The sequence below is a fragment of the Hydractinia symbiolongicarpus genome, chromosome 11 (assembly GCF_029227915.1).
Source record: "Hydractinia symbiolongicarpus strain clone_291-10 chromosome 11, HSymV2.1, whole genome shotgun sequence".
Lineage (NCBI taxonomy): Eukaryota > Metazoa > Cnidaria > Hydrozoa > Anthoathecata > Hydractiniidae > Hydractinia > Hydractinia symbiolongicarpus.
In genome coordinates this window covers 26386822-26414342 of record NC_079885.1, presented here as the reverse complement: position 1 = coordinate 26414342, position 27521 = coordinate 26386822, and the positions used below count along the sequence as shown (strand labels likewise).

Genomic DNA, 27521 nt, shown 5'->3' with positions numbered 1-27521 from the left:
TCACAATTGTGATGTTTTAAAATCAACCCTAACAAGTTCTGAGTCATATAAACCTTGTGCTCAAGTAAATTTTACGTCTGTAAGGCTACTATAGTTCTTACTATACAAGTCTCCTTTGCTTTAGCTTTCCATCTAAAGCTGTTTGTTAAATCAATGTTAAATTATAATATTTTTGGTTATAGTTGTGATTGGGAACATCAAGTACCACAAGAAAAAAACGAGGTGGGTGTTTACAACTATTTTGTTGTTTTGTTTTTGATGTCTGTTTTGTTATAGACATTTGTGTGTAATCATAACAAAAGCAGTTTGGCAGTGGGATAATGGAACAGGGAGAGTTAATCGTAGTGTGCATTATTTGGTATCAAGTTTTCTGAAGTATAAAATTTGCTTGTTTTGTTTGCATAAAACAATTAAATTATTTGTTGCATACTAATTTGTGTGCTTTGCAGATTATTCTTTAACCATTGCCAATGAAATTGCTGAAGAATTTATTTACCAATCATATTGTATATTTTACTTTCAAAAGACTTTGTCATTGTTGTTTAATTTGGGGAATGCCTAATATTGCAGAACTTTTGGTAATATGTTTAATACAAGATTTATTTTGTTTAAGGTGATATATTTGTATAATGCAATTAATTAACAGTTTCTATTTATTCCCAAAAACTATTTCAGATAATTATGGTGAGGAATCCAATGATTTTGTAAAATTACTTTAGCCCCTAAGATCAAAACATAGAGCTTACTTACCAAGTGTGTTATTTAAGAACAGGAAAAACTTTGTGATGTGTCAAATTTAAATGCAGTGATTGATTTTTTTTTAAATATATATTTAGATTGAAAAACATTTACCAATGCATTTGCGTAAAAAAATGAAAAGAAAAGTACCTAAAGCTAAAATTTTTGAAATCATGCCTCCACATGGTTCATTACTTTCTGGACAAAAGATGAATGTTCAAGTTAAGTTCATGCCAATGGAGGAGGTGAGTCGGATATTGCCTGAATAGCTTCACTTAAATAGTCGAACAACTTCACTTAGATAGCCAAACAATTTCACTTAAATAGTTGAACAACTTCACTTAGATAGCCAAACAATTTCACTTGAATAGCCCAACAACATCACTTAAATAGCCGAACAACTTCACTTTAATAGCCGTACAACTTCACTTAAGTAGCCGAACAACTTCACTTAAATAGTCGTACAACTTCACTTAAATAGCCAAACAACTTCACTTAAATAGTCGAACAACTTCACTTAGATAGCCAAACAATTTCACTTAAATAGCCGTACAACTTCACTTAAATAGCCAAACAACTTCACTTAAATAGCCGTACAACTTCACTTAAATAGCCGAACAACTTTACTTAAATAGCCGTACAATTTCACTTAAGTAGCCGAACAACTTCACTTAAATAGCCGTACAACTTCACTTAAATAGCCGAACAGCTTCACTTAAGTAGCCGAACAACTTCACTTAAATAGCCGTACAACTTCACTTAAATAACCGAACAACTTCACTTAAATTGAGGAACAGCTTCACTTAAATAGAGGAACAGCTTCACTTAAATAGAGGAACAATTTCACTTAAAAAGCCGAACAACATCGCTTAAATAGCCGAACGACTTCACTTAAATAGAGGAACAGCTTCACTCAAATAGCCGAACAATTTCACTTGTCCAATCTGTTAGGCTACAAAACTTGGCCTGCATCATCATCGTCATCATTCTCGGCTTAACGTCCGTTTTCCATGCTAGCATGGGTTGGAGGGAATCTAGACTGTGTTAGATCTAAACTCAACTTCCTCTGTATCAAATCTGTCCTTATAACCTCCTGCCAAGTCTTTCTCGGTCTGCCTCTGGGCTTTGCCCCAGGAACTATCAAGTCTCTACACTTTCTTACCCAATTATCCCCCTCCATTCTTTCCAAGTGCCCCAGCTAATTCAATCTCCTTATCTGGATAACATCTTTAATTCTACAGATACTTAGCCTGCTTCTTAGCTCATCTGAACTCTTTCTGTCCCTCAGACTGGCGTTACACATCCACCTAACCATTCTCATATCATTCCTTTCCAAACGGTCAAGATCTTCCTGCTTCACTGCCCATGTCTCACTACCGTACAACATAGCACTTCTTACACAGGCCTCATACAACCTACCTTTCAACTCAATTAACAAGACTCTGCTAGTCAACAAAGGAAGTAACTCTCTGAACTTTTTCCAAGCAGAACCTATCCTGCAAGTAACACTTCTTCCAACACCCCCTTCACTGCCCACTGCCCAACGTCTTAACTAAACAAACAGTTCGATAATTGGCTAGCTGCACTGTCCATAATGTCTGCATTATTGCCCAATCCACGCAAACGGCCTAGAAAGGTCCAAAAATTCAGGAAAATAGGAACTCAGGAAATAAATAGAAAATGTGTTCTTTGCATAGAACCTATTCTCGCTTGCTCATGGTTATTATCTAAATGCCAGCATCCTTTCTATGCCAGCCTCCTTTCTACTACATTATATCTAGTGTTTTTTTGAGAAATAATTAGTATTTTACTGTCTCCCTTTTTTAAGTCACACAAGACTTCACTCAGATGTACGAACCGATCAAGATTGCTTACAGCAAATTGTTTTTCTCTTTGTTTAATTTAGACTTCATATTCTGAGAAGTTGTTTATCAAGGTATCTAAAAGTACAGAGAAACATTTTGTGTTCTGTAAAGGTCAAGGAAAAGAACCTCATATTGAGTTTGATAAGACAGTCTTAAAGTTTGGTCCAATATTGCCACATTCTGGAAAAGATGATGTTGTGGTAAAAGTGACAAACCCTTGTTCAATTCCAATTGAGTTCTACTCTTTAGAATTTGACAAACAATATCTTAAAGAAGAGGAGGTAAGTGATTCATTTTTGTTATTTAAACAATTAAACAAGACAATTCAGATTATCATTGTGATACTATTTTTATTCCTACGTTTTGTTGGGCACAAGCATTTTATTTTTTTCAGCTTGAGTTCTTAAAATTTTATATTGTCTTGATCGCAAGTTATGGTAATGATAAATTGCAATTTTTCAGATCTTGCGTACATTAAAAGGTTATGATGAATACAACACAATTCTCCTTCCACCACGAGCACCTGGTGATCCCCTGCCAAAACAACTGTTAGAACATTATGAGAAAGTAAACAAAACAACATCTGATACCAATGTACCTGTCACAATCAATGAAATGGATTCTACTAGAAAAGTTATGTTGAGTCCAACAAAAACAGAACTGGAGGAAAAAGGTGATTACTGCGGTTTTTGTACTGAACATTTTTTGTGTATATGTGAAATATATCACAGGTTTATACATTTGAAATACATATTTTTGCATGTATTTAAACAAAACTATAATGCTTGTTTATTAAGTGTTGACAAAATTTAAGTAGGATAAAGAAGAAACAAGTTTTCAACAATTTTTGGGGTGGTTTTAGTGCACTGAGAAATCTTTCATAATACGGATACAAATAAAGAAAAGTTTGAGTTTTACCTAAATGTTTCAAGTATGAAAATACCAATTGAGTATGAACTAAAAGTTGTATGTTAACAGTCCTTCTATTTCACATCGTCAATCGGGCAATTACCGACGCGAATGCCAACATGGTAGCACAGCAGGCATGGAATTTCACATCTGCAATTTTTTTTGCCAATGCTAACAAATGTAATTTAGAAAGGGTGGGTAATTTTAAGTACAAAACTGGTTGTCATGTGACGCCAAGACTTTATAAAACTACAAACAATCATTACACTCTTACTCTTTAATGAAAAAAATATTTGGATAGTATGTTTTTTCTATTACAGTTGTCAGTGTTGGTGACCTGGAAATCACACCTGTGTCGGCTGCAATTGCTACACACCTTGGAATTGACTTAAGTGTTGAAGGAAGAGCAGCAAGAAACAGGCGTGGCATGTGCCTCATTGTACATGGACCACCATTATGTGGGAAAACTGCCACTGCACGTGATCTCGCTGAGTTGTATGGTCATGCTTACATATCCATTGATGAGGTTGTTTTGGATGCTTTGCAGCATGGAAGTTCTTCAGCAGGTTTGTTTATCTGCCAGTGTTTTACGTAACTGCTCTCATCTTCGGCAAATACTTTTAAGAATTATTTGTTGTTTTTGAAAAATTATAAGGTTAAATGACATTAATTTGGCTTGAATTTTGATGTTGTAGATGAAATCAGGTTTGTATGTTACCCATAACCTTTTTTAAGTTCATTTCATGTTGTAGCTATACGTGTTGGAGAACTTTGTGCAGCTGCAGCACGTCTATCTAAAGCAAATGAAGAACTTCGATCACATCTGAACAATGATGCAAAATTAGATGCAGATTTGAATGGACTTTCAACTGGAGGTATGGCTGGTATGGTGAAATATGCTGGACAAGGAAGAAAATCTTCTATGTTACCACCCACCAAAAATAACAAATTAAATTCACACCCTCCAGCAGTATCACCACAACCTCCACCAGCTGTGGCATTTTTATCAAAAAAGTTGGATGTTTCGGTTACAGTTGAATCAAGTGAGGAGGAGGAATATTACAGTTGTGTGTTACCCGATGATTTGTTAGTCGAATTGCTTGCAGATAGAATGCAGGTATCTTGTTTTTGTTGATATGACATATACAACAGCAATCAAGGTTTCATATAATACTGATGGTTAAGTTGAAAATTATGTTTATTGTTTTTGAAATGCTTGGATTTTTTCAGGTTTCTGATTGTCATCACGGTCTTGTTTTTGATGGATTAGAGACAATGTTTACGACCTCTTTACCAACAGCTTTGACCATTCTTTTGCGAGCCATTAATAACAGAAAGTATATATATGCCATTACTCTGAAATTTGGCTATGAAACATTGAAGGAGCATAATACTACAAAATGCAAAGAAGAAGGTATACATTTTATTTTTTATTCTTTGTTTTATTCTAATGTTGAAACAGTGCTAGATACATTTATAGAAGCAGAATGCATCTAGTAAAAAGCGCACAGCTTCTAGTTTTATGCTTTATGCAATCCTTAAATACACTATTGTTGGAGTTTTACAGTGTATGCACTCGTAATTAATTATAACAATGAAAATATCATTTTTTTCTTGTTTCATCGTCTTTCATTGTATGACAATGAAACAACAATAAAACAGTGTAAACCTTTCATTACTATTTTAGAGCTTCAAAAACAAATAGCTGAGGAGGCAGAGTTAACACGCTTGGAAGAGATGAGTGAAGATGAGTATGATGCTCTACCTGAAACTGAACGAAAGTTGATTGATGAGAAAAGGTTGTTAACTAAAAGAGAAAAACTTCAGAAGAGAAAAGAATTAAAAGAGCAACAAGAACAAGAAAGGAGAGAGAAAGAAATGCAAGATGGGAAACGACTGGAGGATGAGAAGTATGCACTTTAACGTGCTGTTTTCATTTTCATGCAGAGATGTCATATTAAATTAAAACGTGTGAGAAATAGAACAGTATAGGTCGCAAAATGAATTATAAAGATGCTTAAAATAACAGGACTTTTATTAAGTTTTTTTATTTTTAGGGCTCTTGCCTATTTGAGGGAGTGTTTTAAAGTGGGTGGTGTTTAATATACCTTAATCATCATCAAAATCATCATTGCCGGTTATATGATGAAGTTATATAAAATGCTTCATCATCTTTCCTATAACTTTTATATAACTGGACCACATCTTCTGTGGATATTTGTGAATGGACTTTTCTGAAGTTCTTTATTAAACATTTGCGTTAACATTTGTTGTTCGCATTGTCAAATTTGAATTATGTTTTTGGGCTGTTTACTGGAAAAGATCAATGAAAGGGTGGAGAAGGGGGGGGGGGGGCATTTAATTTGGATGAAAGATCTTATAGAATAGACCGTTTTTTAAAGCATGGTAAGCTAGTTAAATCCAATTTTTGACTTTTTTAGTGAGGTTCTTGTGGTTATAAAACTTTTGTGTTTTCATAGGGGTACCAAGAAAGGCAGAAAAACAGCACCAGTTGGAGGCAGTAAGATAAAAGAGAAAAAAAGTAGCGAAAAATTAATTGCTCGAGAAAGCACTACAAATAAGTTGACCACAGAAGCGACTGCTCGACCTGACACAAGTCTTTTATCGGAGAGATCAGCTAGTGTTGAAGACACTGACAAGTAAGAATTAGATTAGATTTAGATTTTACATGCTGCACATTTTACAAATTCTAATAACACTAAACACTGAATTGTTTCAATTTTTCTGAAAAGAAAACGCATGAGCAAAACACGTCAAAAATCAGCTATGCATAGAGAAAAACAAATCACACCAATCGAAGAACAGCAAGAATTGTATGAAACAGAGGAAGAAAGAATACTCCATGCAAGGTACATCTTAATCAGTGATTATTACTTAAAATTGAAACGCTTGTAAATAAAGAATGCACAGTTAAGATATAAATGTGCTGCCTGTGACAACAAGAAAATTCTGTTTAAATAAACAAAATGACAAACATAAATTGGACAAAAACGATTAGTAAAAACTGCGAATATTTTTGGTTTGGTTATATTTGTTTGTATCCATAAAGGTCTGTAGAAACTTCTGGACATTCCTCGAACAAATTGAAAAAGCTGGAATCAGTAAAAAAAAATAGGCCTACAACCGTCAACTTATTATATTGTTTACTATCTTTAACCTTATATATATATTGTTGTTGCAATAAATTCTGGTATCTTTATAGATTTAAACCATATGAGCAACATTTAAATGATGTTCTGGCGATCCTTGATACATGGGATCGTACAACAGGAACTGTTGCAATTTCTGAATCGGACAAAGGTGAAATAGAACTTGAAACACCTGCCATCCCACCGGTACCTGCTAGTAAAAAATCAGAACGAAAAAAACAAGATAGGGATAGATTAAAAGAGGTATGACCTATTTTTTCGTCTTTTGGTGACAGAAGTGTTTTTCTTACATTGTTGATAAAAACGTTGAAAGCAAGTTCCGACGTGCCTGTTTTTATAACAATTTATAACTCCATTTATTTATGATACCATTACTTTTTTTTACATTTTTTTTTCCTTTTTTTTTAATATGAACAACTCCTTCCTTGTCTATAAAATATCTTTTTATGCAAACCTTTTTTAGATTTCAGAATCACCAGCACCATCAGCCTCAAGTGTTGACAATTCATCTGTCCCAGATGACAACGAAAAAGTAGTACGAGATGGGATAGGTATTCCTAACATTATCCTAAATACGAAGCTACCCCAAGCCAGTTTATTGACTGAAGTTTTGGAGGTTGGCCTCTTGCCTTCAATTGAACAGGTGAGTGACCGAGCAACACGTGTTGTGTCATGTATTTATATGTCATCATCATCAACATCATCCTCTTAATCAACTCCGTTATCATTGTCGTTATCATTTTCTTATGAGTTCTTTACCCTTTCAGGTTATGGATGGTGTTGGTGCAGGACCATCTGGTCCTCCTATCCCTCCAGAGGCAGTGTTTTCTGTTGTTCCATTTCCAATTGTACGTGATCCACCCGTCATCAATGAGATTGGGCAACATTTTACATTCATACCAGCAAATGAAAACGATCCGAATGCATTTGATGAAAACCAATCAAAATCTGATTTAATAAAAGAGAAGCCTGTTGAAAAAAAAGTAAGTTATTAAAACTAATGCTGGCTATTTATTCTTGCAGTTAGTCTTATTTGCATTTACCTTAACTCCTAGGATTCTAAGAAACACAAATCACGAATTGAAAGAACACCATCAGCAATCACAAAAAAAGGTCGACAAAGCTCACTGGCTGCATCTAAAATGGAATCACCACCGGCCAGTCCTGATAGGTGCCGATCTTTTTTGTACTAATTTAGTTAAATGTTTTTAGATGATTGTGTTGGTAGACTTCACAAAACAATTTGTGAACTTATGTTATAATTTGGAATGTGTCATCCTGGCATTTGCTTTACCAATTACAGCTTACCTAGGCTAATTTTGATAACTCTGTTAGCGGTCTGTATAGAATTCAAGAATCTACTAAACTCAATGAGATGATTACTCTGTACAAATTTAACAAATAAAATGATTTATGTAAGTGCCACAAGGAACACTTAGTGAAATCAAATGCATTCAGTGGATATCTAATGATTTTTAATGGTTTTTAGAAATTCAAGTGACAAAATAGATACAAGCAGATCCTCAACAGAGCTGATTAAACATCGTTGGACTGTGAATCCCGGTGACAGTGTTGATCTTCGTGTTGCATTCGTTTCCAAAGATCTCGGACAGTTTGACCAAACCTTGAATTTTGAAATAGTTGGGACCAAACGAAAATATCAATTATTTTGTCGTGGAATATGCGCCTTTCCGAATATTAGTAGGGAACCTCGAATTGTGTTTCCTCATCGAAAGAAATTTCAAAGACCAGATGAGATTGTTCATAAGAAGTATATTTTGAGCAGTGAAACCTTTACATTTGGTCCTCTGCTTGCTGGTAAGAACAGAGAAAGATACCGTGAGGGCCGTTACCCAGAGAACATGGAAAGGATATGCATCTCAAATACCTCACCTATGGATGCGGAGATCACATTTGCTTATTTAAATGATGCAAACGCCACCACGTTTTTGTTGGAGCCTTCTACAGCATTTTTAAAACCAGGAGAGAATCAGGTTAGTAAAATAAGGAAGTTAGCAAGTTTTTCTTTAGGGATTGCTTTGTTAAAAAGTAGTAAATATGTGATCCATCCAACAAAGTTGAGTTAAATCTCCGATGAAATGCTTCTATAAGGTTATTATGTTTTTATAAACACGTCGATCTTGACTGAAGCAGTTAGCTTTATAAACTTAGAACTCTGGTTAAAAATATATGAATAATTTTTTACTAGCTCATTTATGTATTTTTAGGTGCTAACAATATGGGCATATCCTAAAACACCTGGTCTGTATGAAGATACTATAGTATGCTGCATTAAAGAAAATCCAGAACCTGTATTGTTTAAAGTTTCCACTCACGGTGTTCGTCCTGAACTAGAGCTGGATCGTAGAATCGTTCAATTTGATCGAGTGTTATTACACAGGTGAGCTTTCTGCAAATTTATCGAAGCGTTGAAACAGGTTTTTTTGCAGTTTTTTAGGAATGACGAGATATCTTGGAATGACTTTTGTAGACTTGATCTTTTAAGAACTTAAATTCCTTCAAAAGAAAAATTTGTGTTTTTATTTTAACAGGAAAGAAACTCGCATTATTTATCTTCGCAACAGCACTCTTCTTCCAGTAGCTTGGAAACTAAATGGCATGGAAAACCTTGGTGATGATTTCTCACTACCAGTAGATCATGGTGTAATTGAACCAATGAATGAGTTTGGTTTGCAGATGCATTTTCGTGCGATGAAACCTAACAACGTTAAGAAGGTGGTTCGTCTCGAGGTGAGGTGTCTATAGATAGCTTTCTGTTTGTTCTATTATCGATGTTGTGGTATTAATCCAACATTCATATCTAAATTGTCAAGATGCAAAGAAATATCTGGTGGCTATTGTTTCAATTAGTAAAATGTCCAAAACATTTCTTTGTTAAAATAGAACCCCCTTTTAAAAAAGATTTGTTGTAGTTAGATTGTTTTGGTGTAAGTTTAACTAATATTTGCATCATATTATCTTCATATACTCTTTCAAGGTTTCTGATGCTGGCAATGTAATGGGGTTAACACATGCAGAAAATATTTCTGTTCAAGCAGAAGCTTACGATGTAGCTTTAGATATGAGTTTCCCAAAAGGTAGGACCTATTGTGTCAGGTTGTTCGGAAGCTGTGTAGTATTTTGCTGTTTCTAATACAACCCTCTATATAACAGACATAATATGTAGTGGAACATTTTTATGGGCTAGCCAAGTCAAATTCAATGTATCAAAAAAGTCAAAATTCCAAACACCTGTTGTAGAAAATAAATAAATAAATAAATAAATAAATAAATAAATAAATAAATAAATAAATAAATAAATAAATAAATAAATAAATAAATAAATAAATAAATAAATAAATAAATAAAATAAATGGACGGACGGACGGACGGACGGACGGATAAGATAGTACTCAGAGATCCTGCAAAAGATCCTTAGAGATTACCTGCCACTATTATTCATTGTTAAAAAAAATAAACTTAAAAACTTCTTTTAACTAAAATAATATACAAATAAAGCTACAGTACTATTTTTTCAACAACTTTCCTCAATCTCCTTAATTTTTGTTTTACAATTTGACGCATGTTTTTAATTTTAAAATGCAAGAAATGCTACATTTGTACAGCGATAATTGATCCTTCACTCATGGCATCACCTTTAAAATCTTCTCAGATCTCTTCAATTGCTTTTATGAAGACACTTTTGTTTTTTCTCAGCAAAAGTTATCAAACCTTAAATTTCACTCTATAAAAGGAATAGTGACCCTGTGTATTGATATTATAGACCCTTGTATGAATATTAAACAAGTTATATGCTTTCTCGCTTTTTTGCAGGTGCTGATGGAGGATTAGATTTTGGAACATTAAGAGTTGGAGAAGAAGCCAAACAAACATGTACTGTCAAAAATAAAGGACGCTACGAAATAGCATATTCTTTCATGTTTGAACCAATCGAAAGCACTGCTGTTAACCTTCATGAATTGTTTTCAATTGTTCCAAACAAAGGCTCGTTGATACCAAATGATCGGCCAACACAAGTACAAGTGACGTTTAAATCAAAACAAGAGTTCCATGTGAAAGATGTCCCCGTATTGAAATGTCAAGTGAGTAAATAGAGACTTTTATCATTTCAATTGTTCAACTGCTAAACAACAACAGCATTAAACAACTATATTTAAGTATATCAGGGTTCACATACATCCTCGTATCTCCTCAAATCTCCTCAAATTTAAAAAGTCTCTTCAATTCTCATCAAATATCCTCAATTTTTTTGAAATTTAGGTTTTCTCAAATCTCCTTGAAAAATTTATTTTATTTTGAATCACCACAATTTGTGGTTGCTGTGGCCTGCAAACATTTTGTTGTGTTTGTATTTGAAGCAAAGTGTTTTAGTTATCTTTTGTAAGAAAATATTGAGATGCCTGTCTGTGTGTTCCTTCATTTTTACAAGTGCGAGTTTTTCTCCTCAAAACTCCTCAATTTTCTTAACAAAAGCTTAAAAATCGCAAATTCTCCTCAAAAGTCCTCAAATGTTCTCAGATTTAGTTTTGGAAAAAAGAGTGTGAACCCTGTATATGTTTGTTAAAAAAGGAAAATTAAATGATTAAAAAGATTGTTCTTACCCAGCAGTTACTCTGGTGCCAGAAGCTAAATTAATACATCATATCTTCTGTAAAAAAAGTTGAACAGTAATCTTTTTTTATACCAGCACCCTTGATAATCCTTACTAATTTAAAATAAATTTTAGTAGCATGTAGTATTATTAACTTATAGTAATGAGGAAACCTGGTCAAAGATAAAAACTTACTGCTTGAGAAATTTATGGACACGTGGTTGCCTAAAACTCCAGTACTTCTCTAGTTCCAAACTTCTCCTCAAAACTTCTTAAATTTCCTCTAAACGTGGATTTTTACCAACGTTCTCCTTTAATCTATATGGTTTTTATTTTCAAAATGTATATTAATGCTACATGCATGCAGCACTAATTTTTTTCACTCATTGCACTCTCAAATATTATCAATTTCTTTGAAAACACATCAAATGTCTTCATTTTTTTATGAAAACACCTTCATCATCTTAAAAAATGTTGAAATTCTCCTCAAATTTGTTATGCTGTATTCTTACATGATTTGTTTTCTTTATAATGCAGATAATCGAGCCAAACATGGGTGAGAACGGCGAAATAATAGCCAGCATACCTGTTAAGCTCAGTGCGAAATCTGTGTACAGCAAATACTCGATCTATCCTATACATGACATTAACTTCGGTGCTGTGCTAGTGAACACGAAGAAGACTCGAACATTTGTTATCGAGAACAAAAGTGATTTCGACTTCAGATATTCCATCTCGAAAGTTAGTCTCGCTCTGCCTCAAGCTGGAAAAGGAAAGCCTATATTAAATCCACTGACGAGGACTCAGTCCAGACAGGGATCCATATATTCTGGCCGTTCTCAGCAAATTCAACCGCAACGATCGAGGAAAGACTCTCTAAAAGGGTAAGTTCACATTATTCTGTTCTTTTTTGTCTTTTGTAAAAGGTAAACACAAAATAGAAGTTATAAAACCAGTATATCAATCCATGTAATGAATATGTTTTTTTTACCTTTTTGTAAAATATTAAAGGAGGTACGAAAAAAGGGTCAAGTATATAACTTTTGATCCGTTAAATTTCACGTTAATGAAGTATGATCTCACCTTGTGAATAGGCGTGCCTCAATCTTAAGTACATATGTTATATCCTCTTTTTTCAAAATTCTTACCATGGCATCTAACATCTCAAATGTGAGAAGTTTATTTATTTTTTATTTATTTTACGAATATTTTACAAGGATCGCCATTTCAGAAATATATACAAATCTGTTATCAACCTTGAAAAAATATATATCACGGTATAAAATTGTCTATATATAAACCAGTAAAAACACTGGTTGTAAAATAATAGGTAAAAGCAAAGGAGAAATACATAAAAAGTTTAGTGAGAACGTACTGACTGAGAAGGTCAGAAGCGATTTGCCACAAGACACCGAAACACAAAATACTAAAGGAGACAAGTTCTCAAAACTAATAAAGTGTTATTGTATTAAAATTGTAAATGTTAGTAAAAACATTGAGTGTAAATAAATAGTTGAAAGCGAAAACGAAAGAAGTCTGAACAAACGTCTTTGATTTTCAAAAAAAAAATATTTCTTAACACTTTTTGACTTCTTTGCTGTCTTCACATCAGATTCGTTACTATTGTTTTTATAGTGGTGACAGTTTAGGTCTTAGCACTGGTACTGGCGCTGGTGCTGTACACAATAACATCAGACTGACTCTTGGTATGTTCACCATATTTCCCGCTAATGGTGTTGTATTACCTGGCAGTTCTACCACAATTACAGTTGATATGGCTTCAGAAATTGCAATGGTGGGCGAAGAGGTACTGTGTTATTGAACAAAATTTAAATCTTGTGAAATTTATAAAAGAATTAGCTGAAAGTGATACTTGCAAAGAGATTTTTAAGATTTAAGGAACCAGATATCTTTTTTGATGATCTTCGATAATCTTTTCTCTTTTGTAACTTTTTGTTTCTCAACGTCATGGTTTATACTACATAAATGGAAATATTTTTGAACTTTGAATACAGTAACGAGAGATTACCGAGTCGTGATCTTAATTCTCACTAGATACATCATCTTTGGAGCACTTGGAAAGTTTATGCACAAGATTACTTGTAGTATCTTTACTGTTAAATTTAAAACTTTTTTTTCTTCCCAACAGGAAGTTACAATCGACATATCAGAAAGACCACCCGATGACCATCCTAACGGAATTGAATATCGCCTGTTTGCTGAGACTTGCTTGCCGAAAATTATAGGTCTTCCAGGTGGATTATCAACAATCTTTGAAGAACATCGCATCGTGAAAAACTTAAATGTGTTCCGATATCACTCGAATGAACTTGAGCCTGGCACGGGTGTGTTTGGCGAGGATGAAAACAAATTTATTTTTTACAATGTTATTGTTGGTCATAAAGCAAAAGCACGTTTTAAAATAACTAATCCGAATAAGGTATGTGGTTTAGCCTAGTTCTTAATCTTGTGTACTTTTGCCTACCCTTTTATCTGTGTGTTGTACTTGTAAAGCCTGCACAAAGTGGGCCAGGTTACATAATGGACGGGTTTTTGCTGAAAATATCTGTACAATCTGAAGACAGCCAGACTCCATATACTTCCATATTGCAGCCTCTTGTACCTAGTAGTGCTATGTACAGGTTTTACTGTTGCCACGTTTGAGTTTATGTACTTGAGAAAACGAATGCAATCAAGCTGTGTGATTTTTCTCATAGGTACCATGCGATGTTGTGATAAATGCCAAACCTATTTCAAACAAGCTAGTCAATCGCATTTCGGATATATTTGACGTTCAACCATCTCGAGCATCTGTGCAAGCTCACAGTAGTGTGTTTGCCACGCTGACTTTTCAACCTTCCTCAATGCAGGTCAGTTTACTATTTTTTTGCTTTATTCTTCGTTACTGGGATATCTTAGTAAAATGTGAAACGAAAATTATTTATATTCTGTTTTTTTTATTGTTTTTTTTTTGGTTACGGTTTAAAATGTGATATACAATTTGTGCTGAAGTTTACTGTGGACCTATCACTTGCTGTATTATGTTTGAGCACGCGGACAAGGTTGATACTCAATATTGCATTAAATGTGGTCTGTCTCAGGACCACAACTTCATTGATATCAGTATTAACCATAAAATCTCTGGCCATGATATCAACTTCTGTCATTTTTCATTTAGTCATATTCCTGTATATTCGAAACTATAGTTGAAGGTTTATCAGCTTCTGTTTCAAAAGGTCGAAGTTTAACTTTTGAAGTACAAGGTGATGGAAACTTACCACGTATTTCAGTATTGAAACCGATCACAACAAACATGAAAGGTGTTCCTGCCATCGTCTTCTCAAAGTATGCTCTACTTTTTACTAGTATTCGAATAATAAAAAAAACAGTCGTCTCGCCATCATGTATTAAGGACTGATCTTTCATCAAAACAGGGTGTTCAAACCAGGCTTGTATTTAACAATACTGACTAAGCTTATGTTTCGTTAGCATCAACGGATTGAGCTTAACATTTTTGTATGACATATGACATATTGCGTTTTTCTAGCGAAGGTCAATAGACTAAAAATGTGCACTATGATTTACATGCTGTTTATTGAATTACAATATTTGTTTTTATCGCTCAGGTTGTTGTTAGGTCGTTCACAAGTCATGTCAGTCGAGCTCAAAAATGAAGGTACACTTTCTTGCGATGTTGAAATCAAGTTAACTGACCCTCATCAAAGTTTTGTGGTTATGCAAACATGTGTGGAGGTAAGCGTCCTGAAATTGATGTTTTTAATTTCTTTTCCTCAAAATAAAAGAGTTTTAATCTCGTGAGGTCACTGTTTTATGTTTTTTTAAACAATCAAGCATTGCTTTAATTGATTTTGTTTTAGATGTAAGACCATGAAACGGTTACCTGCAAAGGTAGTAATCTTCTCTGTTCAGTCTTAAATCATATTGTTTTAATAGGACGTTCTGAGCGAGGAGGATGTTGAAGATAGTCCCATCTATCTGCATGCCACTTCGACCAAACCTGTTTCCACTATGTTTCATGCAGAAGTTGGTGAAATCATTCAACTCTCTGTACAGTTTTCGCCACACGTGGTCGCGAAAATGGTAGCAGACATTCGTTTGTCAGTAGTGAACAACCCCTTTGAAGATACCACGATACAACTTTTCGGTGAGGGTTACGAAGAAGAAGTAACTATTGATAACATTCAAGTGCTTGTTGAACAAGATGAACTTGTCGTAGATGAGATATTTGATGAAGAAACTATGATAGGTATGGTTTTTTTCTGTCTGTTTGTCTGTCCGACCGCCCGCCCGACCACCGCCTGTCCGTCTGTATTAATTCAAGGTATATATGGCAACTAACTAACCTCGTTTATTTAGTTCCAAGCGACAATCAAATCAAATTTGGTGACTGCGCAGTGAATAAGCCAGTACCGCTTCATTTTACTCTAACAAATCATTTAAGTACCGACGTCGTACGTTACAAATTTTCTGACGTGTCGTGTTTAACATTTCAACCTTCATGTGGACACCTGCAAGCAAATTGTGCCAAAGATGTAACAGCTACTTTTCTGTCAGCAGAACCATGTCGGTTAGAGGCTGTTAATGTTCCAGTTAAGATCTCGCGAATTGAACTGACAAATGATTTAAAGAAGGTAGTTATGTTCTCTCTTAGAAGTGTGTGAGAAGTAAACTGATTATACTGATAGAGATTTATTGCTTGTGTAAAAAAACTATTATATTCCACCTGTCCTCCTTTAGAAAGCTAGATACTGTTTCGATGACTCCTTTATTGTTATGTATGTACTACACATGATGTTTAGCTATTGTCTTTGTTGATTTGTTTTTTAATGTTAACCCGTGGTTACAAACTTCATGATAGGATTGGAACAACACAAAGCGTGTTATTCGTTGGGTGGACGATGAGTCAGCTATCAGCACGTCTCAACAGAGCGAACAGCCTTTTCCAACAACACGTATTCTACCAAAGAAAAAGATCATAGAAGTCGAAGAAGAACCTACACATAGAGTGATACCTGACTCAGATGTCAACCTGGATTTGATCTGTTCTGCGAATTGTAATTACGCAAAATATACGTGTCAAACTGATCGAATATACTTTAAAGAAACGTACATATTTCAGACAAGAGTGTATAGGTATCTTTATTTTTTCGTCTGTTAACTTCTCTTTAAGGATAGAAAAATAAACTAAAAAGAATATTAAGATTCTTTTTCAATTATCTTCGATACCTTCGATCTTTTTGTTATAATTTTGTCACATTTCTTCTATTTAGTTTCAAGTTAAAAAACGAAGGTGAAGTAAGTTTGAAGTACGTTTGGGACATCGAAGCTGGTAAGTACCACCCTCCATCCCCAGAACAAGATGAAGTTACTGTACAACAAAGAAAACCCAGTAGGGGGTCAAGAAAAGGAGCGAAGTATTCCAATACTCAATCAAGAAATAGTGGTGTAAAAACAAAAACACCAGAAACTCCCAAGACACCACGTGTTTTAACAGAAGGCTATAAGTCACCTGCTGACAATGAAGCCACCGTGGAGGAGCGCACAACCAGTCGGATTGGTTACACAGCTGAAGGTCGACCAGCTAGTGTAATGACGTTGGTTTATGAAACGGAAGGTGATGGTCTTGCGCAGGGTACTGACTGTATGCCATTTAATATCGAGCCTCGATATGGTACAGTTGTACCTGGAAAGGAGGTTACTTTCACAGTTAGATTCTCACCATTGGAAATCATTGATTTTGATGCTATTCTTTCTGCGAGGTAAATGATTTTCAAATTTAACTTTTGTATTTAAAGTTTGAAATATGTCTGTGGACAAAATCTTTTGTTGATCAACCCCAATGTAATGACATCGTCATTACATTGGGGATCGTCATTTACACAGCTCACACAGTGCACCATAGATATGAATGCTGGGTGAATGTTTAAAGCAACCATTTGTTTGAATTTCTAAGAGTAAATCAGTAGGCTATCTACTACTGCTACCATACCCACACGCGTTTACTAAATAGAGAACAATGTTAGTCAGAAATCAGCTGTTTTACAGCTGTTTTATTATCACATGGTTGACCATTCTCCTTAAATAGTTTTTGTAATATGATTTTGTTTGGGTCTTCACATGTTTATGCCATGTTCAGAGAAGTTGCTGTGAAATGGTGGAATAATTCCCAATAACAAATAGGCTAGGATGGAGGATTGGGTGTTAAAATATTTAGTTTTTATATATTGCATGGACGATTTGCATGAGATGATTAATATGTTTGCAATACTGCGCCCCTTAAATTTTCAAGGTTTATTGAAATTGTTGCCTTCTATAGCGACTAAACCTTCTTATGATGTCTCTCTGTTAGTATTGCTAACTTGGAATCAACTCAAGACAAGCCTACAATTGCGCTGCATGGTAAGAGCATTTTACCGTGGTGTCATTTTGAGTTGAACGAATCAGACTATATCACAGATCGTCGTAATCCTGAACTTCGTGGACCAAATGGTGCAGCAGCTGGTTCAACACTGGATCCTAATACTAAGGTGTTAGAGTTCTTAGCATGTGGAACTAACACAAACGTTCAAAGGTACGGCTAGGATTTTTGCATCACTGAGTAGTACTACATATTACTGAATTGTTTAAAATATCCTATACATGAGAACTTTAAATCTACTCTTTTGATATGAAGAATCTGTGTTGTTTGCATAGCCTGTGGTAATGAGGCTAAATCCTGGTAAAAATAATAACGAATAAAAATAAGGAAACAATGTGTTCATACTACAGTGAAGATATAAAACAACTTTTTTCACTGAACAATAAGAATTTATTTAAAAAATTTTTTCTTGGGTTTAAGGCAATACATAACAAACTAAATTTGATAAATCTTTAACAAAAATTAACAAATACAAAAAACAAAGCGCTAAAAACTGTTATAAAAGGCAACAAAATATTCAGAAACGGAAACCAAGACAATGAATCAGGTGTTGTATATAAAGTAACGTGTGGAGAAAATTTATCAAATTTAGTTTGTTATTGCCGTAAATCCAAGAAAACATTTTCTAATTAACTATTAACTAACCCTAGCAAACATATAAAGAATTTTTTTAAAAAGTGAGAATTTGTAAGAAAATGTCAGCTATGTTACCCTGTAAAATTTTTTTTAAAAAAAATTGTTTGGTTGCTTTTTACTTAGAACGTAACTCATTTGTTTCTAGAAATTGGGGAAAACATTTTTCTCGCTTTTCCCTGACCAATATTTCCACCGCTGTAATATTTCTAACTCAACTTTAGAACTTTCTCTGTTTTTAATCCAACGAACACCTCGTACTCATTCCTCTGGAACCAAGAAAGCTATGACGGTACATTGGATGGAGTGAATTCTAATTTTACTTGTCATACACCAAAAGGTGTAATCACGCCTGGAAAGAAGTTCGATATGAAATTTGAGTATAAATTTGAAAGTCTTGAATTGACTGAAGCTTTCTGGAGGTTTTCCATTACAGAACAGAATATATCAATCCCGTTTTTACTGGTGGCTTTTGGTGATGAACCTGCTGTGTCTTTTGATAGATCTCATATCAATTTTAAACAACTGCTTGTAGGTAAGAAAATTGTCTGTCTGTCTGTCTGTCTGTCTGTCTGTCTGTCTGTCTGTCTGTCTGTCTGTCTGTCTGTCTGTCTGTCTGTCTGTCTGTCTGTCTGTCTGTCTGTTTTAAAAAATCCTCCTGTAATCACACCTTATTTTTGATACAAACCCCCGGCCCGTTAAACAGACAGAAAGAATACGCGTAATATTATATATCGCATTTCGTGTTTCTGTAACGCAACGTTTTTCTCGCGCACAAACAGACAGACGGAATACGGCTATTATTAAAGAGATAGGCAAATTTAGAATAGTCACAATACATCAATTTTTCTCCTTTAGGTCATACAGCACAACAGATAGTTTACTTGATGAACGATGAAGAAAAACCATTTTCATTTAATATTGCTGAGTCATCGCGTCATGCTGCTGGTCACGTGGCAAGTTTGCAAGTGGATCCAATGAAAGGCGTTGTTGCACCGAGAAGCAAGTAAGTAATACTACTCTTTTTCATTAGTCGTGAAATATGGATTTCAACAATTAGATTCCTTCTTTTAAGCAGAATGACTGTTTTTGTAGGATGCTTCATTAATTTGTGTTAGTAGCTAATAAATTAGTCCCAAATGTCCTAAACTCGTAAAATCTAATATTTATGAAACATTTTCCGTTTAAAACACTTCATTTACGTGCTAGTTCTGGGCGTGGCTTTGGAAGGTGTGTTCTGGCTCTCACATTTGTCTGTTAGTGGAAGAAGTAGTGCTCACTCTACAGTGATATTAATCTTGGTTCTGCTATTGCTTTCAAAAGTAACATTATTCCCCGTGAATTAAGTTTGTGAAATTTCCGAAGAGAATTATAACATGCAGAGCACCCTGCCGAAGTATTGTTTGAGTGTTCGCAAATTATGAATCAAATATGTAATACTATTTATATGACAGGATTCCAATCTATATTGTATACCAACCAACCACAGAAGCCGAAGTGAATTTCAATCTTCTCTGTCGTGTTAAGAAGAAGACTACACCCTTAACACTAAACGTGAAAGCGGAAGGTTTTTGTGTAAATGTAAAGTTATCTTGCGAGGATTCTACTGGAAATGAAGTGAACCTTCTACAGAAAGGAACTAATCTTATAAACTTTGGAGAAGTAAGTTATAGTAAAGGGGGGTTTTAGAAATGGTGCGGTTGAACCCCACTGAGACTTTAAGTAAAATGAACTCCCACCCCCATCCCCATGTTTTTAATACCCCCGGTTTGTCTTGAAATAAAGAATTTCTTTATTCAACCATGCACAAAGCTGATAGAAATCTCGTCAAATTTTTAGGTTGAATTAAACGAGAAAGCTGTGCGTCAGCTATACATTGAAAACGATGGCCAATTCAATCTTGATTTTAATTGGATAATAACAAATCCATCAAAACCGCGTCACAACAAGGAGGCGTGGTCAATTGATAACCTTCCGGTGACTATCATACCTGAAAGCGGAACAGTAGCGACATGCAGCAAGCGTAGATGTCAGTTAGCCTTCTGCCCACCATGTAAATTTACTTTGAAGAACTGTCAGCTGGCGTTAAAGGTTAGATGAAAAAACAATTTTGTTATCAGAAGAATTGGTAGCATAACCTGTAACAATGAAAATATTCTTTGTCCTAGATTGGAAATGGCCCTACGTTCGATATATCAGTCACAGGTAGTGGGCGCTCACCAACACTTCAATTTTCTTTCTTCTCGCATGATTTTGGAGCATGTTTTATATACAGGCCAGGTTTAGCTGTTCAGAATAAAAACTTAGTCATTACGAACACTGGTGCTAAAGAAATTAGGTAAGTGTGAACAGGGAATTAATACACGATATATATATTTTTATTTTGTTACTTATAAGTTGCTTTAGCACCTGCTTGTAAATCATTTTTGTTGACATTCCATAATGTCTATTTCTCTTCTCGTTCTGTAAATTAGTCTGGAATGTCATTTCGTCAACACATCACACCTGGAAGTTCACGCCACGCCCAGCATTATTTTACCTGGTGAATCGAAAGAAATCGAGATTCGGTTTTATCCGCGCGAATCAAAGGTGTACACTGAAAGAATCGGATTCGAAGTAAACGGCTTATCAATGATGTATGTTGACATCAGAGGAGAAGGAGCAGATATGAAGGTATGTGCAAGCATCGTTCTCATTATTACTAGCTAGCAGGCTTACCTGCTGGAGAATACGAAGATTAATTTTCACAAAAATAAGTGTGAAACGTTGAATTTTGGGATTAATTTTGGACAAAAGTCTAATACCGCAGAAGTAGAGGTATTTTTTCTAGAAGGTAATCAGAATAATTATCACATATTCTCTTCTAATTATGTCACATCACGTGAGTCGAACTGGGTAGCCGTTCTTCAATATCAGACTAAGTTGCGAGTATTAATTACAAAGTTAATCATAGTGAAATCATCTCAACTTGTCATTATAGGTCGATGTGGTTGACCCGGCAGATCGAAAGGTTAACCTTGGTATAGTACAAGTCAATGAGAAAGTTCAAAAGACTGTACGTATTGTAAACAACAGTCTTGCAGCGATCAGTTTTACTGCTACAGTTACACCGTTTGTCACCGCGTTGCAGAATCCAAACGTGCTAGCAATCACACCGATTTCGTTGATTAGTCTAAATCCAAAAGCTAAATGTGACGTGGTCGTTCATTTTCATCCGAAGTCACGTGTCGCGAAGTTTTCAGAAGAGGTATGATAATCTGCTAAGGAAAAGAGCCGTACCTTATAATGATCCTATGATTTTCAGCCCGGCTATAAGGGGCGTTGATATGTAAACACCCAGCCGAGAGGGTAGACATCAGTTATTTATGATGTGGTGGTGTTCGATATCTAAAGCCAAAGAGACTATTCAATAAGTTCGTAACTCCTGAGGGGTGGGGGTATGGTCATTTTTGTTACGAAAAGTTATGTAACAGAAATTTTTTATGTATTACTGATATTTTTAGTTATTTTAGTTTGTGATCTACATCTTGAATTTATTTCTTACCTCTAAGCTTACGGAAATAAATGTCTCTGTTATACTTTTTTCTCATATTAAAGCACTAGTTTGCCTGATTTTCTGTTACATGAAGGTTATTGGTACTATAGGAAATTAATATGAGGCCTTGAAATTCGAAATATTACGTAACGAGGGGCGGATGGTTGGGTGGTACTGAGTTTGTTACGATGCGTTACAAGGGGTGGAGGGAAGGGGTGGTAAAAAATGGCGAATTTGGATGTTATGTAATTATTGAATAATCCCTAAGGGGTCGACATGCAAGTTTTTGAAATTACAAAATTAAATAATAACTTCATGTTTTCTCTCAATTTAGGTTATACTTGAGTGTGCAGGCGTATCGCAACCTCTCTTCACAATCGTTGGTGCGTGCCAAGCTCAGGAGATTAAACTTGACAGCGAAGCAATCCCTTTCGGTTCCGTCACATTGGGAAGTTCTAGCTCTCGAAAGCTAATGATGATGAACACGGGAGATATAGGAAGTTCTTTTTCATGGAATGTTGAGCAAATTGAAGCGTCTTTTAAAATCTCACCTGAAAAGGGTTACATCTCACCTGGGATGGAAGTTCCATTTGAAATTGTTTTCACACCACGAGATGTATGTCAAGACATTAGATGTGATGTGAGTAATCCACATATTTAATTGTCTTTTCAAGTTGATAACATAACTCTTGGAACATACTTCTAGTAACAAAATAACATTCCTGACGTTTTTATGATTAGTTTTGCTGAGTCAAAAAGTGCTAGATAATTTTTAACTGAACTACCTTGTCAACTTGATGATTACAATTTATTTAGAATGTTCGATGCTTACTAGAGAGAGGAAATTCACTGAATTTGGTGGTCACAGGATGTTGTGTACCCCAGATGCCCATGAAAGAGGTACTGGCGTGTTGTGCTACATTAAATAAAGATTTTCTTAAATTAAAACAAAAATATTTGGTTTTAACGATTTACACTTTATGTTTCGCAAGGCGGAAGTCATGTTGTTATTTTTGCTATTCTTTAGGTCGTCCATTTTAATACGCATGTGCGAAATCGTGACACAAAGGTCATAGTGCTTCATAACAAAACTAATCAAATGTGGACTTTGAAGCCTATCATTGATGGTGAATATTGGTCAGCAGTTGAAACGTTTATAGTCGACCCACAACAAAGCAAAAATTACGAAATTGTATATCGCCCACTAGCGATGACGCAAGATCAAAAGAAACACAATGTAGGAGTTTCTGTTACCATCTTTGTCTATTTTTTTGTTTGATTCACGAAAATAAATTCTCCCAAATATTTTTATTGGCTGATTCGCGAAATTAATTTCCCCCAAAAAAGCCAAGCTAAATGCCAGGTATGTAGTAATTCAATCTTAATAAATGATTTATAAAAATGAATCCAGTTGACGTAGAGGGTTGAACGATTTTCTTTTCTGTTTTTCCTTGCAGGATACGAGATGTATGATGCTTTTTTGCTCTTTACAGGGTTCTGTCTTCTTTGCTCTTCCTGATGGCTCAGGTTTGTTGTATAATCTTATTGGAAATTCAGATCCTCCTAAACCTGTTGGAAATATTCAACGAGATGTTCCATGTAAAATGGCGTACACAGAAATGTTGAATGTTTCGAACTGGTTACGCAAGCCTCAAAGGTATTTGTCATGTTCCTAATGGTTTATTATTAGGTATTTGATCTAAAACAGATCTTCTTTAACTCAATATCTTGTTTTGAATCTCCAACCGGAAGTGTACTTGTAACATTTCACGGCCAACCTGGAAAACAGGGATGTACTCCCAACATTTCTAGAATTCACGGCCAACCTGGAAAACAGGGATGTACTTCCAACATTTCTAGAATTCACGGTCAACCTGGAAAACAGGGATGTACTTCCAACATTTCTAGAATTCACGGCCAACCTGAAAAACAGAGATGTATCAGAAAATTACCCGTCTGTATTCAAGTTGTTCTATACGTGCCTTTAGATAGTTCTGTTAGCTTTTGCTCCAGTGTTTTAGTTGTTGTTTTTTCTAAAATTTCGTTAAATTATCACCTGTTGGGTGTCGATACAACTTACTAGGCTATGCAATTTACAAAGTGTTTTTTAACAAGATGTCTACTTTGTCAAGAATTGTCGGGAGTTGTTAGAAATTTTACGTTTAAGGCGAACCAGAACTATTTTCATTTTTCGAAATATTGGCAAGGATTCGATTTTAGCTGGAAAAGTAAGAAAAATGTCAGAAAAATGAGGAGTTATTTGTAAAAAAAACACAAAACAGAAAGTTTTAAACAACGTTTCAGCTAACAACTCTTACATTCTATGATATATTCTCTAGATTTCGTGTGATGATGGAGTTAGTCAAACCTGACAAACCCGACCCTGCGACCACGTTTAAAGGGTTTGATTATATTGATGTACCTGGCTTGTCGAAGAAAGAGTACAAACTGAACTTTTATGCTCACCGAGAGGGAACATTTAGTAGTAAGGTATGAAGACGCCATTTTAAGTTAAAGATTAACATGCAAAAATCGGAAATTAAACGCGAAATTAAAGTCTAAACTTTTTCGAGAGATCATATTTTTTTGCAAATTTTGTGAGAAAAAACTTACGTGAGTGATTTTTTTTTCTTTTTTATAATAAAAGAAAATGCGGTGGTAGAACTAAGATTTCAAATTTCAACTATTCCCTTTACCAATCTTGCGCCAATCAACGCTAATAGTATTGTGATTATCAATTACCTTTAGTAGTATGTAATTCTAAATCCCGTTATTCGGTTTTTCACTCCCACGCAATCTAATTTTCACGCATCTTCTGAAAGAAATACTCCGTACACTTCAAATTTTCGCGCAGCTAAATACGCAAAAATTAAATGTGCGCGCAAGCTTAACTTTTTTTTTCTGTGTTTGTAAATAGCGTCCATGGAGTATTACAGCTTGCATAAATAAGTAAAAATCTGGGAAGCGTAGAAAAGTGTTTAGTTTTTGTGTTTCCTAGGAAAATTGAGGAAACTTAGAAAAAAAGTCTGAGCACAGGTTATCATATCTTTGACTTAATAAACTTTGCTTGATATAATGAAAAGAATCACATCTAACTGTTCAATCTTTTCAGGTGACTTTTAAGAACGAACAAAGCGGCGAGTATCAATTCTATTACGTCACCTTCAAAGTCGGTAGTGCTACAACTATAGGCAGCATAGAAATGACGACGCCGGCACGTCAAAGTGTGTCGCATGTTGTGACAGTTCATAATCCTCTGGTGAATATGGTGAATTTCCAGACTAACTGCAACTTGCAAGATGTTAATCTTCCACCCCAATTCATTGTGCCTCCGCAGTCTGATGTGAGAAATAGCTTCTTTTATATGTGTATATATATGTTTGTGATTGTTTGATTTATTGTCTTTACATTTTACAGGGATCATGTACGTTTGAATATCTTCCACTTAAAGCTGGAGCAGTAAGCGGTCGGTTAGTTTTGCAAAGCCTTGAACTTGGTGCTTATATCTACGATTTGAACTTAACCGCCACTCCGGCGGCGTCAGAAAGACCGGTGCATTTTGTAACCACACTTGGAACAAGTCAAGTTCAATCGTGCAGATTTACGAGTTATGCGCGCACGCGTGTAGAATACACGTGCAAGGTAAGGGCGGGTCGGGTTTCTCGATGTTTTTATAACAAGCGTAAATTATCGGAAACAAAACGTTTCTGAAAGAAGTTTCCCGGTGATTATTTTTTTACAGAGTTTTTTAGCCAACTTTTTGTGAGAAACGGACTTTTAATACAATTTTTCTTAGTGCTAATTGCCACTTTTTGTTGACTTTGGGTTTATTTTTTTTTTCACCTCTGTGTTTGTAAACAATTTGTGAGTTATTTGTAGATAGTAATTTTAAATTTTCTTCCCTATTTTCATAGGTTATATAAATTAATAAAAAGTAAAAGCAGTTTTTTTAAACCGGAATTAATTTTTTGCCCTGAATTTGAATGTTACTTTTCCATAAGTCAGATTTTCTTCGACGACTGTCAAAACAAATTCTATTTCTTTGTAGTAGATACTTCAATAGGAACTTCTAACTGACGCTGTCAGAAGCGTTACCACCTGCTGATGAGAAAAATCTCTTGCAAGAGAACTATAAAAACATAACTTAAAGCTCAATTTTTTGATTTTTTATAGATCGATTCAATAGAGTTTACAGTGGAGAAATCTGTAAACGCTGCGTCTGCTGCCAGTGGTGGTAGTGAAGTGAATGTAGATGTCACGTTTGAACCCTCAGTTCTAGGAGATTGTCATGGAACTCTCACTGTGACGTCACATATTGGAGGAGAGTACGTCTTTCCCTTGCATGGCCACTGTCTCCCACCCAAACCACAAGGACCTTACACAATCAAAGCGGGTGGGAGCAGTCAGATACCGTTCAAAAATATTTTTAGTCAGAACACCACATTCTCTTTTCTTGTGGATAACCCATCGTTCACCGTAAAATCAGCCGAAACGATTCGCGCCAAGAAGACGCACAATATCGTCGTGTCGTTTGATGGTAACCAAGGAGATTCGAAAGCGGTGCGTACGGGCCGTTTAGTTGTGAAATGTGCGCGCAGCGCTGGAGTTAGTGGTAATTTAACGTGGACTTTTTATTTGAAAGGTGTCACAGTTTGATTTTTAAATTTTGTTTCAACTAGATGTTCATATTAAAAATGTAATAAATATTTGTCGTTTATTTTACTGGATATAACTATTTTTGTTACCAAGCTTTTACTCGACATTTCCAAAGTGTTTACGTTTTGCGAACATGCGATATAAAGAAAGTTTTAATTTTTAATATATACTATTTATTTTCTTATAAATAAAAAAATTAAGGTTTTGTGAAATATTAAACTTTCTTTTATGTTAAGAAATAATTTATGTTTTTATGTGTTCAAATTTTTCTTTTACTGACGATTTCTATTGACATGTTTTGGGTTTCTCAACAGCGTTTTTCAACAGCGAAGCAGCCATCATACCCCATAGCCTGGGACCTTTTATGTGAGAATCGTTATAGGTATCAAAAACCATTATCTGGTATGGGTGCTTGCAGGCATAAGGAAACATAAAGTGACCGCTGTCTAAAAGTCCTTAAATGACACCTCTGATAAACTTGTAGTATGAGACAGAAGAAACTAAATCGCATGTTTTTTGCTGACGTCAGCGTTTTTGGTGTGAAGTCATCAAGTAATAACAAAATCTTGAAAAATCCGATTCCATGTATCAGATTAGAATCTTGAAAAACAGGGAAAATATATCACAAACATAAATACTTGATTGCTAGATCAGGATACATTCCATTTCGCATTATACAGGGTTTGCTTTGGTGGTTTTAAGCATGTCGTTAAATATGTCGTCACGTCATTAATAGGCAACGCTTTCATGCACCAGAATTTTTGAAATCTTAATGCGTTTTTTTAAATTCCGAATTTTTAACGAAAGAACTCAACTACTGTTGGAAAGCTTAATTCCAGCATCTAACAGTACCCTTGTAGCTATGGAGGAACACGGTAGGGAGACCCCCCTCCCTTCCCCCTTACAACCCTCATATATGACAACGATGAGAGGCTGGGATTATTAAAAATTAAGAACAAAATCG

At 35.0% G+C, this 27521-nt stretch overlaps 1 protein-coding gene across 1 annotated transcript in view; it reads left to right on the top strand.

The window, feature by feature from the left end:
* The window catches only part of LOC130614608 (hydrocephalus-inducing protein-like), a 53799-nt gene extending 27154 nt beyond the window's left edge, over positions 1-26645 (top strand). Inside the window, exons 36-80 of the mRNA XM_057436044.1 lie at positions 183-222; positions 837-983; positions 2645-2884; positions 3066-3276; positions 3833-4078; positions 4265-4629; positions 4743-4926; positions 5200-5422; positions 5993-6172; positions 6266-6382; positions 6736-6925; positions 7146-7325; positions 7450-7665; positions 7738-7853; positions 8172-8676; positions 8911-9083; positions 9235-9433; positions 9681-9780; positions 10517-10785; positions 11832-12178; positions 12930-13101; positions 13444-13734; positions 14012-14164; positions 14473-14639; positions 14921-15047; positions 15249-15561; positions 15672-15946; positions 16174-16448; positions 16586-17074; positions 17665-17886; positions 18591-18901; positions 19225-19372; positions 19821-20028; positions 20206-20457; positions 20535-20704; positions 20841-21039; positions 21347-21613; positions 22236-22541; positions 22718-22801; positions 22929-23138; positions 23395-23558; positions 24241-24391; positions 25014-25244; positions 25319-25543; positions 26075-26645. Of these exons, the coding sequence (XP_057292027.1) occupies positions 183-222; positions 837-983; positions 2645-2884; positions 3066-3276; positions 3833-4078; positions 4265-4629; positions 4743-4926; positions 5200-5422; positions 5993-6172; positions 6266-6382; positions 6736-6925; positions 7146-7325; positions 7450-7665; positions 7738-7853; positions 8172-8676; positions 8911-9083; positions 9235-9433; positions 9681-9780; positions 10517-10785; positions 11832-12178; positions 12930-13101; positions 13444-13734; positions 14012-14164; positions 14473-14639; positions 14921-15047; positions 15249-15561; positions 15672-15946; positions 16174-16448; positions 16586-17074; positions 17665-17886; positions 18591-18901; positions 19225-19372; positions 19821-20028; positions 20206-20457; positions 20535-20704; positions 20841-21039; positions 21347-21613; positions 22236-22541; positions 22718-22801; positions 22929-23138; positions 23395-23558; positions 24241-24391; positions 25014-25244; positions 25319-25543; positions 26075-26557 (10141 nt within the window). The 3' untranslated portion in view covers positions 26558-26645. The remainder of the gene's footprint in view (positions 1-182; positions 223-836; positions 984-2644; positions 2885-3065; positions 3277-3832; positions 4079-4264; positions 4630-4742; positions 4927-5199; positions 5423-5992; positions 6173-6265; positions 6383-6735; positions 6926-7145; positions 7326-7449; positions 7666-7737; positions 7854-8171; positions 8677-8910; positions 9084-9234; positions 9434-9680; positions 9781-10516; positions 10786-11831; positions 12179-12929; positions 13102-13443; positions 13735-14011; positions 14165-14472; positions 14640-14920; positions 15048-15248; positions 15562-15671; positions 15947-16173; positions 16449-16585; positions 17075-17664; positions 17887-18590; positions 18902-19224; positions 19373-19820; positions 20029-20205; positions 20458-20534; positions 20705-20840; positions 21040-21346; positions 21614-22235; positions 22542-22717; positions 22802-22928; positions 23139-23394; positions 23559-24240; positions 24392-25013; positions 25245-25318; positions 25544-26074) is intronic.
* The last annotated feature ends 876 nt before the right edge of the window (positions 26646-27521 follow it).